This window comes from Podarcis gaigeae (assembly GCF_964106915.1).
Source record: "Podarcis gaigeae genome assembly, chromosome: 3".
NCBI classification, from domain to species: domain Eukaryota; kingdom Metazoa; phylum Chordata; class Lepidosauria; order Squamata; family Lacertidae; genus Podarcis; species Podarcis gaigeae.
The window spans coordinates 95,395,033-95,413,577 of NC_139680.1; the positions used below are offsets into that span (position 1 = coordinate 95,395,033).

The 18,545-nt window shown below is 40.5% G+C and overlaps 1 protein-coding gene across 4 annotated transcripts in view; it reads right to left on the reverse strand.

Annotated features, from left to right (window-relative positions):
- Window positions 1-14,350: 14,350 nt before the first annotated feature.
- KCNK2 (potassium two pore domain channel subfamily K member 2) overlaps window positions 14,351-18,545 on the reverse strand; it is a 126,139-nt gene continuing 121,944 nt past the window's right edge. For all 4 annotated transcript variants that reach the window (XM_083733633.1, XM_083733634.1, XM_083733635.1 and 1 more), the window contains exon 7: window positions 14,351-16,648. In XM_083733633.1, the coding sequence (XP_083589759.1) occupies window positions 16,331-16,648 (318 nt within the window). In that variant the 3' untranslated portion in view covers window positions 14,351-16,330. The remainder of the gene's footprint in view (window positions 16,649-18,545) is intronic.

Consider the following 18,545-nt stretch of genomic DNA (forward strand, 5'->3'; position numbering starts at 1 on the left):
GATCTCTTCATATGCATCCTTAAAAGAAATTATATGTGGTTACAAATATGATCTGTGGCGCTTTTGATATACGGCGGGGGGCGGCGCAACCAGGGGTTTTGAAAACTGGAAAGAACTAAAAGTATTTTTGGAGGGTGCTTGGGACAACAAGGGGAGGAGCAAAATCTACTTCTTTCCTTTTCCATTTGTTGAGGTGTTCACTGGATCAAATTGTATTCCACTCTAAATATCTTTTTTTGCTAAGTACTAAGGGAGTGCAATGAAACTATCAGAAATGTCACTACTCCATTTCTACTGCTTTTCTCTTTATCTTCATTAACTTCATTCAATCCATTGCCTGGATTTCCAGTTCAAATTAATATTAGTCACCAGAAGACATGTTTGCAAACTGCTTCTCTCTAGGCCTTAATTATTATGCAAACCATCTGGCCTTTTTGCTTGCATTGTTTCCTTTTATGCCTTTTCTTTATAACAACATAATTGTCTTTAAAGATCTGTTTCAACATCTTTGAAGCCTGAGCAGGATATCTTTAACAACTTTGAGATCTTATTTAAATATATGCAGAAAATTCCATTCCATTTTTAAAATGTGGCCTGGAAATCAGAACTGAAATGTTTTTTAAGAGGTTTAGTTGGCTTCATCCCAATATTTATTTAATAAAATAGTATGACCAATGCAGCTCTAAAGGTTGTCTTGGACATTGATATTATGGAATAAAGGATGCCCCATAAAATCAAGAACATCTTGCAGCCCTCCTGTGTCGGGGGGGGGGGGGAGACATGAACCAAATAATCATCTGGGACAGGGTGATGCTTTAGTAGTATATTCATCCATTTTCATTTCGGTTATAATATTTTTTTCTGTTTCATTTCTCTATTTAATTATGTTAGCTCGGTCATATTGGTTTATATCAGGGGTGGGGAACCTCAGGCCCAGGGCTGAATGTGGCCCACAGGAGCACTCAGTCTGGACCATGGAACATTGCCTAAAATAAAACCCTAACCCTCCTTTAGTCATTTTACTTGGCTAGAAAGTATCCTCGAACTGTGATCCTATCTCTAGCTTGCCTGAATAGATGATGGAAAATGGCATGTGTGTCTCAGCACATCTCCTTTTACCACATCCACCAGTTGTATGTGGCCCCTGGAAAGTTGCCCATGAGGGAATCTGGTCCTCTGGCTAAAAAAAAGGTCTCCCATCCCTACTTTATACAGTGTTGTTTTTTTGTTTTGTTTTGTTTTGTTTTGTCTATTAGCTTTCTTACCTGCTGGTGTGTTTAAGCTGTTCATTAGGTTAGCTTCTTTGTATTTGTTTAGTTGTTCAGTCGTGGCCAACTCTTCGTGTCCCCATGGACCAGAGCACACCAGGCACTTCTGTTTTCCACTGCCTCCCACACTTTGGTCAAACTCATGCTGGTAGCTTCGAGAAGACTGCCCAACCATCTCATCCTCTGTCGTCCCCTTCTCCTTGTCCCCTCCATCTTTCCCAACATCAGGGTCTTTTCCAGGGAGTCTTCTCTTCTCATGTGGTGACCAAAGCACTGGAGCCTCAGCTTCAGGATCTGTCCTTCAAGTGAGTACTCAGGGTTGATTTCCTTCAGAATGGATAGGTTTGATCTTCTTGCAGTCCATGGGACTCTCAAGAGTCTCCTCCAGCACCATAATTCAAAAGCATCAATTCTTCGGCGGTCAGCCTTCTTTAAGGTCCAGCTCTCACTTCCATACATCACTACATCTCTACAAACCATAGCTTTAACTATACGGACCTTTGTTGGCAAGGTGATGTCTCTGCTTTTTAAGATGCTTTACCCAATGTTGTATGGACTGGGGTATTTTTGTTGTTGTTATGATTATTTATAATTGTTTCTAAGATGTTTTTAATTGTTACACTTCCCGTTCATTATTTTTTGGGGGGAGGTTTTGTGGGCAAGTGGTATAAAAATAGCCAGCAACAAACCTACTAGGTTGAAACCACCCTTCTGTAATGTGGGGACGATGATACTGGCCTGCTTTACAGGGTTCTTGTAAGGATCACTGAGGTAGTTGCGTGTGTTAGAGGCTTTGAATGCTTTCAGTGTGCTGCATGAATGCAAAGTATTATAATTCCACTCGTGTCAATTGACTATACTTTCTATTGACTAGTATCAGTGGAAGACGGAATCCATTCACATTAAATGCGGTTTCTAGAATGGTAATCAATATTGCCAGAAAGCAGTTAAGTTCGCTTGTTAACCTCTTCTAAAATGCTGTAGCACTCAATAAGAGGCAATGACGACATGTGTCACACAATTGTGAGTGACACAACAGTTCTCTGCTTTGACATCTGCACCAACCTCACACCAGAGAGAATGTTTGAATACAACAACAACAACAACAATTTATTATTTATACCCCACCCATCTGTCTGGGTTTCCCCAGCCACTCTGGGCTGCTTCCAACAAAACACTAAAATACAATAACCTATTAAACATTAAAAGCTTCCCTAAACAGGCCTGCCTTCAGATGAATGCATTTTAGTCCTCTTCTTCTTCAATCTTGCCCCATTACCCTGGCCTGTGGGCATTGGGTAGGGTGACTTCTTAACCATCCCTCAAAAAGAGAACAAGGGAGGACACAGATTTGCATTAAGTTTGAATATCCTAACTGATGTCTATGCAAATTTAGAAATACACACTATATTTTTAAATAAAAATACATCTCACCATGGTGGCAAGGAAGACTGTGGCCATGTGACCTGTATGCTGGCTCTGTTGGCAGTAAGGTGCTATTTATTAATGGGCAACCTCAAGGCTCCTGCTCACCTTTCTTATGATTGTTTATCTGTAAACTGGTTTACGACTGGACAGCCCTTCAGATGGAAAACTGTCCTCTGTAAAGAAGGTGATATGGCTCCCTGGTGCTGGAATGTTCTCCTACTCCAGGGATGGGGAATCTGTGGCCCTCCAATGTTGTTGGAATCCAATTCCCATCATCTTCAACCATGCTGGTGGGAATTGGAGTCTAACAACATCTGTAGAGCCGCAGTTTCGCCATCCCTGCCCTAAACCCTATTGCCAGTTCTAAAACGTCTATAGGCAGTTGCTTCCTGTGTCCCAGCTCCTCAGATGAATTGTTAGTAATAGGGATATGTTCTCTAGGAAAGCTTATTATGGACTCAGGTAAAATCTGTTCCCACTCTACCTATTCAATTTCTTAAAACGTTTTAAATTCAATTTTAATAAGGATTCTTCCTTTAAAGATAAGTTTTAACAATTTCCAATGAAGAAATATAGGGCACACTTATACAATTTGCTGAGTCAATCATAAAGCATACCAAGAATAAAAGGATGTGTGGTCTATACTTGTAAAGGGTTCCGTTGTCTAAATAAAAACAATTACAAATTTTCATTGGCAAAAAAGAAGATAAGCTTGAATTTTACTAAATGTAAATACTCGCATAGACTTGTGGTACCTGATGCTCCTGAGCCACAATGTTTGTATATGAATAAAATTAGTCCAAATGGCAAATATGCGATATTGGGCACTTCGGTCCCTAAACAATTTTAGCTTATGTGAGGCTTTGTTTTTCCCCCAAGAAGGGCAATTTGCCAAGTATTGGAATGACAATTGTCCATTGGTACCCTATTCTCTTCTTTTGATCTGTTTGTCTCCAGGCTGAAAACATGAGCTTTGTCAGGTTCAAGATCTACTTTTATAATTTGATGGCACTTGGGAAAGCTGAAACAGCTGCTTTCTGGACTGTTTTCTGGAGAAACCTTTGTTTTCTTGACTTTGACAATATTTGAGAACTCCTGTAATAATACAGCAGTTCTATTTTTGTAATACTGGCTTCTGTCTTTGTTACCTCATGTCACCAACAGAGTCCTTTGAATTGTGAGCAGTTCCTGTTGAGTGACAGCTGTCCTACCCAGACACCTCAATGTCTCTCTCCTATGTGTAACTCGTCGACTTTGCTTTTGGCTTGTTAATATTTCATAACCTTTTCACCTCAACTCCAGGCGATGGTTGTTAGAACATAACACCGAGAGATAAATTCTGCTCTTGGTTTTGTTCCCCAGCCACATCAGTTTTAAGGTTTGCATTGTATCTTGACAGCATGTATATATTCCTCTATGTCTTAGGGTTGGCCAAGGAGGGGGTACCATCTTAGTTAATCTGTGTGTTTCATGCATTAATCAACATGACCCAAAGCAGAACACATGTAGCTGCACTAGGGGCATTGGAGAAAAGTAGGCATATATAGTCGAAAAAAGAAAATATAAGTGGGTGTCATGCAGCAGGTTAGGGTTAAAGGCAGATTGAGATCTGGAAAGATTTTGGATTACTGTTTTACATTGAGATAATTGTATGATGACAGAGTTAATGTAGGCAAGAAGTGTCAGATCTGTTAAACAATATGACATTACTATAACTCAGAAATAAGTCCTATTGAGTTCAGTGGTGCTTATTTCCAGGTACATGGGTACAGGATTACAGCCTTAATGTGGGAAGCAATTTCTAGTTAACCTTCCTTGCAACAGTCCTGTAACTTCCATTTTATAAGCACAGATAGAGCAAAACACAACAAACATCTGGTCCTGCTCCTTCCTCTTATGTAGGCAAGTAAAGAGAAGGTGCCTTGGGGAAGGAAGCCAGGTAGAAACCACTTATGATCCAAACTGGAAAAAAGTGCAGGGGTTCAGTTGGCTGCATATACACCTGCCTTTCCTTTTGAGGCACCCTTTTAAAATCTCCAAATGTTGTTTTTGTGCCATCATAGTGTGCTCTTGCAAGGCATCGCTAGTCCAGAAACCTTCAAGCTGGCCGGGATTAAAATGTGATTCACAGCAACCTTCTGTACCATGAAAATAAATAAAAACAGTATTGTTATTATTTTTTTAAAAAACCAATTGATTTTATCAGGGTGGGATGGAGAGCACTGTCATATTTCTAAATAGCATCAACAGAGTTCATTTGATAACACACCAAGTAGCCCCATAGTCACTGACACTCCCAAATTCTATAGTACTGTTAAAATTCACTGGGACTTGTATGGGAAGGTGGTTGGTTTTTCTTCTTCTGGATTATGCCCTCCCTGTAATATAGTAGGTGGCAGATGTATTTATTTTAATGCATTATTTATTAACCATATTGATGTCCTGCCACTCCAGAGAACCATTCAACCCATAGCAAAAGAAACTCCAAACGCAAACAAAAAGGCAATAACACAATTTGCTGAAGTAGCAGTGCAGAGCCAAAAGCCATCCTTAGTTTTTTTTTAAGATGCATCCGTAGTAAGTCAATGATACCTGAATCCCATTAAAATCAATGGGACACATTAGTTATGGACTACTGCTAGCTCCCATTCATTTCCTCCTCCAAACACCTCCTGCCCAGGCCAGGTAGAATTTAGCACTGAGCTACGATGCATGTTCCATTTGTGCAAGCATTTTAGCTTCATCATAGCTCAGTGCCCCAGCCCCACTAATATAGGGCTGCATGGGTGCACGGGGGTGAGAGGAGAGGTAAAAATCCCATTGCACAAGCAGAAGTCTTTGCGTAGGGCTTCTGCTGATGTGGCTCGGTAGGTGAATCTCTCTCCCAGTACGTAAGTTTCCAGTCTGCATGGAGGTCTTGGTGCTGCTACGGTGCATCTCTATAGGAATTCAGAAATAGTAAATTCATGAGCCTTCACCCACCCAAAAAAGAAGCACATTTATTAGTGGTTGGTTGAAGGATGATAAGGCAGGAAAATACAGTAGTGCTATTGAGAGCTGGACCATAAAGAAGGCTGATCGCAGAAGAATTGATGCTTTTGAATTATGGTGATGGAGGAGACTCTGGAGAGTCCCCTGGACTGCAAGAAGATCAAACCTATCCATTCTGAAGGAAATCAGTCCTGAGTACTCACTGGAAGGACAGATCCTGAAGCTGAGGCTCCAATACTTTGACCACCTCATGAGAAGAGAAGACACCTGGAAAAGACCCTGATGTTGGGAAAGATGGAGGGCACAAGGAGAAGGGGATGGCAGAGGATGAGATGGCTGGATAGTGTTCTCGAAGCTACCAGCATGAGTTTGACCAAACTGCGGGAGACAGTGGAAGACAGGAGTGCCTGGCGTGCTCTGGTCCATGGGTCACGAAGAGTCAGACACGACTAAATGACTAAACAACAACATTGCTAACTTTTTACCACTTTGTAGTTACTTCTCTTCCTTGCCTATATTCCTTCCAGCTGTCCACCCCATATTTTCAGGGAGAGCTTTATTCTGCTCTCCAGATATTATGCCGTGCTTTGGGTTGAGATTTCTTTTTCTTTTCTTCTTCTCTGGCATTTATTTTTAATAGCTTTCTTTGAGTTAGCAGCAACATCACAATGAAGCAAAGTGAAGCCTGGTACAGGGAAGTCCACTTTGGAGTCCTCCCTGAGGGGTGGAGGTGAGCTGATCACTGAAAAGAAGCCTCTTCTATATGGAAAATCTAATGAGCAACTCTTTCCTTGCAGCCGGCTGGAAGGTGTCTTCAGGCGCACACATCTTTTTACAGCAAAGGGCCTAATAAAAATAGTTGGATTCAAATAACACATGATGCTCCAGAAAAAGGCCATCCACTCAACTCTCTGCAACTGGGATGTCTAAGGTCTCATCCAGACACACAACCAACCACAGTCATTCTGTGCCGCTGAAGAATGGGGTTGCATTGTTTATTATTTTACCCTGATGTTTCCTCAACTGCTGATTTGCACATTATAGTTGAGATATCACATGACGTGAAAGCCAGTTCCAGAAATTTATCATGTATCATGGAGCTCTTTACTAAGAAACGTAGCTTTGTACGTGAGGTATTAATTTGTTAATAATAATAATATGATTTTTCCTGTAATTGTGATGTTTAGTTGTTGCTGTTTTGTTAATAGAGTTTTACAGATTGTAATTGTTTTATTGATGGTTTGTTAATTATTTTATATGATTTATGCTTTATTTGGGATGTGACAGCCACAGTACCTGGAGACCATCAGTCAGGTTGTATATCCACATCAGTGAACAGAGGAGGAATGACTGCTGGAGCTCAGAGGGAAAAAACACCATGGTGCATCTGCAGCAGCACAACTGGACACCTTCGTCGGCCCCAGCTGCCACAAAACATATCTCTCCCATAGTGGTCTCTACAGCCACAACAGGTGCTTTAACTATTTAAATTTAAATATACGATAATAGCTTCTGATAGTAAATTCAGCTTTATTGATAAACCACAAAATGTATTTATTTGGGAAGAATAGGAAGAAACCTCCATTTTGCGGTCATTAAATATTCTGTCTATTTGGAAACCATTTTCAGACTTGCTATTTAGAAATGTCTAATTACCATTAATTAAAATGCAGCCATGAACCCATTCTAATTTATAATTAGAAAAGTAATTTAAGTCTGAAATTCATTCCGCGGAAAATATTATTTATCACTGATGAAAGGATTGTTATTGCCTATTTAACAAAAGGAAGATCTGATAGGAGGATGAGTTGAAAGTTACATATTTGTTCTCTGGGATTAGCTCACATTAACAACTGAGCTAGCAAAATTCATCACTTTTTAGGAATATTTCACTGGTGTTAGAATTTACCAGCAGAAGTAAAACATGAAAACATATGCCTATGGCCTGATCCTGCAGGGTTATTTTTATGCTGGTATGACACATAAGCACTGTGTGATGAGACATATGTACCTTGACTGACCTGCTTATTCCATTTATAAGACTGTAAACATGAAGAGCTGGAAATCCGCTTAATGAGGTTTCCATATAACTTGCATTCATTGCTGTGATCGTGGCCAAATACTATTCTCCCCCCTAAAATTTATTACTTAGCTGAAGCTGGCTGATAATCTTTGAAGGCCTTTGAAGACTGTGAGAAAAAAAGTATTGAAATATAAAAGCAAGAAGCAAAAGTAGTTTAGTCCATAGGCATGGGTTTTAAACTCCTATTACTGAGGTGTGACTGGCTGAAGAGAAAAAGGCTGTATGTGGGAAGTGAGAAAGGTTTTTGGGTCCCTAGAGCCACAAATGAAATGGGAGTAATTGGGCAGGTGCTATTTGCAAACCTCTGACTACAAGACGTGTCACAAACAAGCTAGGTGTTGGAAAGATTGCATTCCTTTAGGATTAGCAATGGCGTTATACATGATACAGACATAATCTTTCAAGCAAATGCAAAATGTGTATATCCTGTATGTGTTAGGATTAATTGAGCTAATCATTTAATACTCAGATGTGACAAAAGCAGGAACATAATATATTCCAATGTGAACTCAACAATTTGGACTCTGAATCGTGGATTTTGGTAACTTTTGCTGATTTTCCATGGGCATCACTGAGGCTTACATCTTGCCTGCAGAAACTACAAAAGTCTGATCTTATTGCTTTCTGAAGGCAAAATTTGGAATAACTGCCCTGAGACCTCTGGGCAGTGCTTTATTTCCTTCTAAAAAAATGTTTAGGGGTACTCTCATTTTCCTAATCATATTGAAACACTTCCCCTCAATGAGGCCAAACTTAGATTCACAAAATGTTTAGGGGTATGTGTACCCCTGCATCCCCCCAGGAAAAACGCACTGCCTCCAGGTATAGAGCGGTATATAAATTCAATAAATAAAATAATAAATAAGTAAATAATACAAGGCTCTCTGTAGCTGTGCATACACAATTAAGGTTCTGTGTAGCTACTTCATCAACTGATTTTTTAGAAAATATTTGAGAAAAATAATGTTTTCTGCGGTGGGACAGAATCGAGTCTTATTATTTGAAGGCATTGGTGCTCTTAATTTGCCAGCTGCAGAATGGCATTGCAGAGCCTTTCAGGCACTCTTTGTACTTGCCAAACAAAGCAGCAAGAATAATCTGTCTACAAGCTAGTAAAATCTGTTTACCAAGTTTGTTGAAGCCATTACTAACATTACTGTTCCTTTGAAATGGGTAACCCTAACCCCTCTGTTTGATTAAGAATTGACTTGTTATTTATAAACTTTCTTAGTGGGCATTCAGAAAAACTATCGGTTCTGAATGCATTCTTCAGATCAATGCTCACAAATAGTGCCCTGCACATATATTATTACATTGTGCCAGTGGACTTGGAGATTGGTTTCACCTTTCCTGCATCTGTCCCATAGTACCAGGAATGTTGGAGACCGACGTGGGAATTCAACCACTCCCTCCAACCAAACATACCTTGGCATCACAGGGTTTCTCAACACAGGGTTGAGAAAAATCTCAAAAAAACAGTTCTGTTTTTCTAGAAAAAGAGATTCTGGAACTCACCAGGAACACCTCCCTCGTTCTCTTAGAATGGCAATGGCACCCACTGGCAAGTTCCAGCTGGGGAAAAAAAAGGTAAAGGTAAAGGTACCCCTGCCCGTACGGGCCAGTTGTGTCTGACTCTGGGGTTGGGTGCCCATCTCGTTTAAGAGGCCGGGGGCCAGCGCTGTCCGAAGACACTTCCGGGTCACGTGGCCAGCGTGACAAGCTGCATCTGGCGAGCCAGTGCAGCACACGGAAACGCCGTTTACCTTCCCGCTAGTAAGCGGTCCCTATTTATCTACTTGCACCCGGGGGTGCTTTTGAACTGCTAGGTTGGCAGGCGCTGGGACCGAGCGACGGGAGCGCACCCCACCGCGGGGATTCGAACCGCCGACCTGATGATCGGCAAGTCCTAGGTGCTGAGGTTTTACCCACAGCGCCACCCACGTTCCTGGGGGAAAAGCCTGCATAAAACAGGGGTACAACAACCACATTACCCATTTGCAAGGTATGATCAAGATAAAACATTGACCTAGACAGAGAACATACTTACCAGTCAAAAGGCTGTTTGGTCAAGTGTTCTAACATAATTTGGAGCAGCAGTCAGTGGGAGCTACTACAAGAGTAAGTGATCATTTCAGTGAGTTGCTCTAGAATCAAAAGAGTTAACAGTTGTAGGTACGTGCAGATGCAAAGCAGCTCTTTTTGTTCAAATGCCTGGTCCGCTGAACACAGTGACTGTGGATGCTCAGAATATCATTCAACTTTCTAATCTGGAAAACTTCCCCTAAAAAATGATGCTGCAGCCAAGCATTACAAACTGGACAAGTTCATACAACAAACCAGGCAATTATAAATTTCAGTGACGTGGAATGGCTGTCTGCCAACGATGAATTATTTCTTAGGCAAGTGTGAACAATCGATAGGAAAGCCCAAGATTCTCTTGTCAGTGTGCACCTTGTTTGGGTCAGAGGTAAAGTACCAGTCAGATTGTAAAGTACCATTACAATCTCTTCTAACCAGGGCAAGTTATTTTTCATAGTTGTCTTGATTTTCTAGGGCTTCGCCTACAGAGTGAAGTAGCTTTGCAACAATTACTCATCCACAATATACTGTGTGTTTGTTAATTACCTGCTTTCATAGGCATATCTATTAGGGTTGTGCACAGGTCCTCCCCGCAAGGTTCGGCTTGTATCAATTTGTTTTTTAAAATTATGATCTGAGCCACTCCATGCTCTTTGCTTCAGTCTGTGTTTGGGGTTCCAATCTGCTCTGTACAAAACAGAACTCTGTGTTCCTCATTCATTATTTTTCTTATTTAACAAAATAAAATTTAACAAAATTATAATGGGACCCCCACCCCTTTTGGCCAAAGTGAACGAGCCCCTCCAGAATGGATTAAGGCTGCCAAATTGCAGGCAAATAGGTCCAGTGGCCTTTTGTGGGGGGGAAGTAAAATGAATTCATGTTCTTCCATAATTCACATTAGTTTCCTTTTCTTGAGAGGGAGAACAGGGGTTTGTGTCTTTCTTAGCTAATGTAAAATAGCTAAGAGGTGGCTGAGTGGTGTGTATGCTTGCTTGCACATTTTAAAAACCTTCACAGCGGCCTTTCAGGCGTTAGGCCTTACTGGCCTCCAATAGGCCTATGGCATGAGACTGTACACAATGGTACCTGTGGAGTTTTGAAAAACAGCTCTAGTTTGTGAGTGTGTATGTGTTAAAGCTGAGCAATGCAGGATTTAAAAGAACACGTCTTAAATTAAATGTCCTTTAAAAAAAAAAAATCTCAGCTGCATTCATTCATTCATTTAAAACACACAATTTGGAGATCTTTAGTCAACATTTTGGACAGCCTCACATCTTGAAAATCCAGTGAACAGGTGTGGGGAACCTTTGGTCCTCCAGATGTTGGTGAACTACAACTTCCATTAGCCCCAGCAAGCATGGCCAATAGCCAAGGATGATGGAAAGATCAAACATAGAGTTATGTGGGGCTGAAGAGTTCAGAAATACTAAAGAAACAGAAGGCTTTGTGGGGCCTCAGCTGACTTGAGGAGATATTGACAACAGGTTTTGAATCAGTATGGGGGGGGGGGGAGAGACATCCAAATCACCCCCATTTGTCTAGTTATTCAGCCTTCCTCCCAGACACCCAATGCACAGCACCAGTATCCATGACAGTCATTTATAGCTTAATAACAAAACAAAGCCAAGGACCTTTTGTAAAGCTTTCCTACCTGGTCATCTGGAGGCAATTCTTGCTTGGTGAAAGGGCAAACATGGAAATGATTACCATATTTTTCCGTGTATAAGACGGACTCCAAATTAAGGAAACATCCCTCATCACCACCCGTGTATAAGACAAGCCCCAATTTCAAACCTATTTTTTTGGTGAAAAAACCCTAGTCTTGTACACGGAAAAATATGGTATATATGAGCCCATCTGAAAGGTTGCTGGGGACCCCTCTCTTCATGCTTTGTCTCTTTAGTTTACTTGATATGGGTTTGAAGAGAAGCATGTGTGGCAGCAACTCATCTGACTTGCTTTTTATCAATATTGGGTTTTTTACACTCAGTGGGTTGTTGTTGTTGCGGCTGCTGTCTGTCTTGATAAGGTTTACTGTTTCATATTCCAAGAACCACTTGTCTAGTAAATTTATTTACAGTTTAGGGTAGGGTAGCAACACTTTGCATTAACAATATGAGCGTAGGCATTTCCTGGAAGCACCGAATTTGTCAGCGGGATGATGGCTTAGCATTTATGAATTCCAAAAATCACCCTTCTAGGGAACAAAATAAACCCTTTATAAACTGATCATTGGGTGTTTTACTTCTGGCTACCGCAAAAGAAGAATACGCTCAGTCATCACTATTCTGTGACAGCAAAGGCACCCATGAATACAGTGGTACCTCGGGTGACATACGCTTCAGGTTACATACGCTTCAAGTTACAGACTCCGCTAGCCCAGAAATAGTACCTCGGGTTAAGAACTTTGCTTCAGGATGAGAACATAAATCGTCCTCTGGTGGCGCAGCAGCAGCAGCAGCAGGAGGCCGCATTAGCTAAAGTGGTGCTTCAAGTTAAGAACAGTTTCAGGTTAAGAATGGACCTCTGGAACGAATTAAGTACATAACCAGAGGTACCACTGTACATAGATTTTGCACTGGCTTACAATAAACCACCCTCCACTGTTGGTACCGTATACAGCTGACCGTGTACAGCTGCTTTCTTCACATCTGACCAGGCTGTTCTGCCAAGGGTGAGAGGGAAGAAAGCAGCACAGTTGTCATGTCCAGAGAATCATTCATGTGCATGATAATCCCCAACAATCTTTGTGTCTGAAAGCGAGAGCTTCAATAAAGTGGAACCCATGTGCACAGAGACCAAAACAAGGGGGAAAGAGGGAGAGATTGATAAAACTGGTTGCAGAGGGATGGGAACCATTTTATGCTGATTTTTTGTGCCTCCCTGTATTCCCCAGTAATTTGAGTGCTGTGTGAAGTTATATTCAAAGCTCTGGTTATTTACGTGTTTCGAATGTATCCAGAGCTATTTGGCTAAAGGGGATGTCATGGCTCAGGCCTTGGAACAGGATTAAGGGTGTCATAACTTCCCAAAGAGCTGCTAGGAAATCAGGAGGAAGCCAGCTCAAATTGTTATTAATGGTGGGAAAGGCTAATCTGCAACCATAGACTTTGATCTTCCTTTCAGTAACACCTGAGAATCTTGCCCCTGATTATTTGTCATGGAACATCAACCATTCCTGCTTCGGAAAATAGTTGTCCTCAGCAGCCCAGCCCAGCCAGAAGCAACGCAGCACACATTTGGTCGGTATATTGCTCTTGATACTTAAACAGAGAGAATGTAATTTGTAAATTTATACAACCTGAAAGCCAACTAACAATCACATCATTATACCAATCCTGTCATGTGAGCTGGAATTATTATACCTATATTGCATGTGAGGGTGAAGCTATTCTGCTCTGCCTAAGTGCTGTCCCATGTCCTGAAAATCCTGCTGTTTATTGCATATCACTGATTTTTATCACGCTCACCCTGCTCCAAATATGACAAGAGACTGTGGCCTTTGGACTGATGCTCCATTAAAAAACTACCATGTGCATAGAAAGGGTTCATTGACTTGGTATTGTTCTATGTCCATGGAAGTTGTTGTATGGAGAATTATTTCATTGTGCAAGTGGTACAGCCCAGGCACAGTTTTATCATCTTTGCAAGACCCCAGTGTCCAGTTTCGAGTATGAAGTGTGCTCAAAAGTGCGCACAGTTCCCCGCAGCATAGAACAGGAACACAGGAAGCTAACTTAAACTGAGACAAGTCTATATAGCTCAGTATTATGTACATTCACTGCCAGTTCTCCAGGATTTTAGAAATGCCAGGGACCAAACCTGGAAACTTCTGCAGGCAATGCAAATGCTCTCCCATTCAGCTATGGCCCTATCCTCACCCTACTTTCCCATTACTTTCTGTAAAAGATCCACATGCGGACTTGAGTGCCCATGGACTTTGAAATGGACTTAATCCAAAGCAATCTAACAGCTAAAAACTTAAGATGTTACTTGGCAGCCATTTCCATTAAGTTCTAAGAACCAGTTTTCACACCAGTTGAAACCCCAGTTGAAAGAAGTGTGAACAGATTATTTGCAAATGCAACCGACTCGCAAAAAAGTAGGATCTTAACCTGCATTTCAGGATGCTATTTAAATGCTGTCCATGTCTGAAAAAGAGCTTGCAAAACCAATTCAAAGCTGGGCCTGATATGTAGCAACAGAAAATAAAGAGCAACTGCATGCACCCAATCTCTTCGGTGTAGCTGAACTCACTATATCATAGCCAATGTGTTTAAGAGAAACATAAGGCAGTAGCAGCAAGTACATTTTTTTTCATTGAAGAAGAAACAAGTTGGTGCTAAGAGGACGTCTTATTTTATATGTACCAAAATAATTAGTTTTGTTTGCCAAAAGTAAGGCTGTAACTTGGTGCAAAGCTATCCTAATCCGCCGTGCTACTTTTACAACAGATTTCTCAGGGTTTTAATGGTGACAAACAGGAAACTCGGTAAGGCATGTTTTAATTAAAAACTTTATTATTTTCATTTTCATTACAATTCACAGTTTATGCATGGCAAGAGAACCTTTCTTACCATGTCAACATTCAGAACACTGTGCTGGGAGAAGTGGTGGGGAGGGGCCTTTCCTTTGATGAGCCTGGCCTGGTCATAGTTAATGGAACTTTGCTGATTTGAGATGTACACTCTCAGTAACTCTTCATTGATTGCTATTTACATTGACAACTTAGATTTGTTAGAAAAGAAGATGAAGCATCCGTACATTTAACATTCATAGTTCATAATGCCATTCAGTAATCAGACAGAATGGATTTGTTACTTGAATTGTGTCCAATTGAAGTCCCATTTGGCTTTAGATAATCAAAGCCAAGGATGCAGGCCTCAAACAGCTCTACAGATGCAAGCCTCTGATTTCAATGAAGTTTGCATCATAGTTATGCTTTGAGGATCAGGCTGCCTATTAATCTCTTAAGGGGTATTATATTTGTTTTATATACAGCCAGGATGAAATAGAATAAAATGGTGAAGGAAAATAAAAGACAATCCATTCCGTTATTTAAAAATCCTGCATTCCTTCTGAATCTTGCACACACTTAGAAACAAAAGACACAAGAGGCTATAAAATTAATGTTTTTTTCCTTCTTTAAAACAATTAAAGAAATCCCAAGGATTGGTTTCAGATCTGTGTATCAGCCTATTCTACCCAAATATTCAATTATATTCAGATTGTGCTATTGGTCAACTGTTTTTCACGCCTGCATTTGTGTTCAGATACCGTCTATATTCTCGATGTAGAAAGTCACAGTGATGCCAGTTTCAGCTGCATTCCCACTTTTAATCCCAGCTCCAGAATGGGCAAAAGCGTACGATGTAACATTCAGGAAAGCAATCAGCAGGCAGGATCCCTGTGCTAAAATAGCGTATGGCATGACGTGGCTAAAACAATGAAAATTTCAAATCCTTATCTGCCAGCAGCATGGTGTTTAATAGAAATGCTGAAAATTCAGGATTGTTTCATGTTGTTTCTGTGTAAAATGAGTCTTTTGATTGCACCAAGTTAATCTTACCTATCAAATCGGTTAATAATACAAAACTGAAGATTTTTGGTATATGATGCATGGGACTGAACTGCCAACGACGGCTTATGTAACGAGGCCTGAAATGGATCCATGAATTCTACAGGTCTGTTGAGTGTACATACTCTGCACCTGAGTAATAAAAAAAAGGAGAAAAAAACCTACTTGCAGGGAGACACCTTTTGCAACCCTGGTAATTGCAGTGCCTTTAAAGCTAGACTTAGAAGCGGTGCTTTGATGTTTTTGGATTTGGCATCAGTTTCTTAATGCTGGTATCTTCAGCTTTAGACACCCTTAAAACATGATTGTTATGGTCAAGATGAAATATCAAAATGAGATAATGTTACTCATGCAAGAACCAACCAACAAACGAACAAACAAAAAACCATTATGAGAGTTATAGAGGTTCTGTTTCTTTAAAAGATAAGGCACTGACAAAAATTTCTTAGGTAAAAGGCTGCATAAGATTTTCTTGCCATTTACATATAGATTGTAGTCCGTACATGGTCCGTTCCTAGGCTTGGTAAGGTAGACCCTGAAAAGTTTAAGGACTGATCCCTCAAAGCTACATTGTTAACCTAAACCAGCAGTATTCATTCTTAACGCCTTATGGCACATTAGGAGAGATGAAGAAACAGTCTGGGCACAAAAAAGGCATCAAACATTGCTTGTTCCAGCATTTGTCAATGACAGAAGTGCCATTCATTTTGTGTCTTTCAAGAGATACGATGGTGACTCTGAATCCTTATTGTGGGTGGATTTCTGTTGGAATTCATGCACATGATAAAAATAATGCTATTAGCATCAGTTATGGACAAGGGGGAAAAATATCAGGAACTACAAGGTAAAGTCTAAACCGTAGGCTTCTTCTTATTAAAAGATCAGGATTCAAAGTCAGTGCTACTTAATGTTTTCAATGACAGCAATCTCTTCTGCTGCACAGTGAGGAGTCAAGCCATTCATATAAATGCTGTCCGTCTTTGTGATGGCAGGCAAGAGGTCTTTCTCGCTGGTGAGGTGGTTGACAGACAAGGTTCTCTTGCAAGGAGTCAGGTCTTGGCTGTGGTTCACTGCCATTTCTGCAGAGAGCTTCCTTTTGATGGAGGTAGCCCGCTGGAACTTGTCGTAAATCTCCACACTCAGGCGTCTACGTGTTTCTTTGAACTCTGCCGTGACATTGGCTGTCCATTCAGCTGCATGAGCTCTGAACTCTCCCACCTAAAGAACAGAGGGAAGAAGGGGGGAAGGGGGAGAGATAGAAAGAGAGAAAGATTGGGAAAGAGAGAGGGGAGAAAGATAATGTCACTTTGCACTATAAAAATCCATGCATCTATTAAATCTCCATAGGAACAAAAGTTGACCATAGGCTGACAAAGAACAGCTGCCCATTGGCACACCTCCTCTGCGCCCACAAATATTCCCTTTGATTGATGCCCAGATTTCACATTATTTTGTTTCAGTGGAAGAATTTAGCTGCCATCTTCCTAATATAATAAAAAGGACACCCAGCAACAGCTAAAAAACCTCCACAGCTAAAACATTTCACAGCTCTTTTTATAATTTTATCTAGGCCAGTGAGGTGAAATTGCCTTTAAAAATTAAGCCTCGACAGCTGAGAGGATCCCAGCTGCACAGGGAGAACTGAATTCCCAGCAATCCAGAGCGTGTGTTATGTGTTGTTACCAGGGGAGCTGTCGTGGTTATTTATGGACACCCTGGCAGTATGTGTAATGATCCCTGTGAGACTCGACACAGGCGTTTCTAAATTTAGATAGAAAGGGCTTTTAAAAGAAAAATTTCAGCTGTCGCTGTTCTGTTTTTAGTGCACGTTCAAACTGAGGATTAATGCAAGTGACAGTTTTAGTCAAGTCAGCAGAATGATTGCCAGTCTCTGCCTCCACTGCAGTAATAAGATTACTACGTGAAACTTGCAAGAGTGGTAGAATGAAGTGATCACTAACACTTTCAAATCATGAATATATGTATATCCCAGGGTGCAGGCATAATGATAAGTGTGGAAACTCATTCCTAAAAGTAATGTGAGCTAATATTTCTCTTTTGTACAATTTGAGGCTGCTATATGTGGACACACACACACACACACTAGCCACTTGCGCTGATGTTTTTTGCATTTATTATTTGAAATATTATTATTTTATATATTTATTTATATTCTGCTTTTTTCCCAAATGTAATTGAAAGGAACATGCAATGTATTTGAAGTAAAACAACAACAACATGACAGCAATCAACCACTACCAACAAATCAAAGCCATCAGTGATTAAAACTGGCTGAAACTGCCAAAGGTTTAACAGACAATCAACTCTTAGATTTAAGGTATAAGGTAGCTTCTTAGGTTTTTTCCAAAGGGCTTTCTATACGGATGGCAACACTTTAAATCAGGCCTGGTAAAAAATTGGCAGCTGGTGCAGGCAAATGGAGCAGAGGTGTAATATGCTGACAGGGTCTCATGCCTGTCAGCAATTGTGCTGCAGCATAATGCACAAGTTGCAGTTCCTAGACCAAGCACAAAGACGCCCCAATGCAGTAATCCATATAGAGTGCATTGCAGTAAAAGTTGCCAGTACAAGATGATTGCATTCTTTTATTTCTTAACACCATACATATCAATCACTCTCTCTTTCTGTTTTTGCAATAAACTTGTTAATTCTTTTCTTCTAATACTTGTCTCTTATCTGCTTGCTAATTCCCTGATAACTAGTGCTATTATAAGTTTCCTTGGTTCTGTGGCATGCTGCAGCTCTGAGCTCAAGACCTGAAAATACATGAATTGTTTGGGTACATGAATACTTGTGCGTGCACATGCACGTGTAGACAAAGGCACACAGTAACACTCTTGATGAAGCCACTCGTGTACCCAATGTGCATTTGTTCATAATAAGATATAGATTTTTATGGTCACTCCATTAAAGTTGGGAGCAGATAACGCATGGGCATTTTTACTTAAAACCCATTTGATTCATTTTCATGATTCATTAAATTTAGAAAGGAGGTGTCAGACTGCAGCTTTAATCACTTCAAAGTGAATCTCTTTATAGTAATTACCGCACTTAAATAAATTAGCCTAATTGTTGAATTTTCAGTCATTGGCTG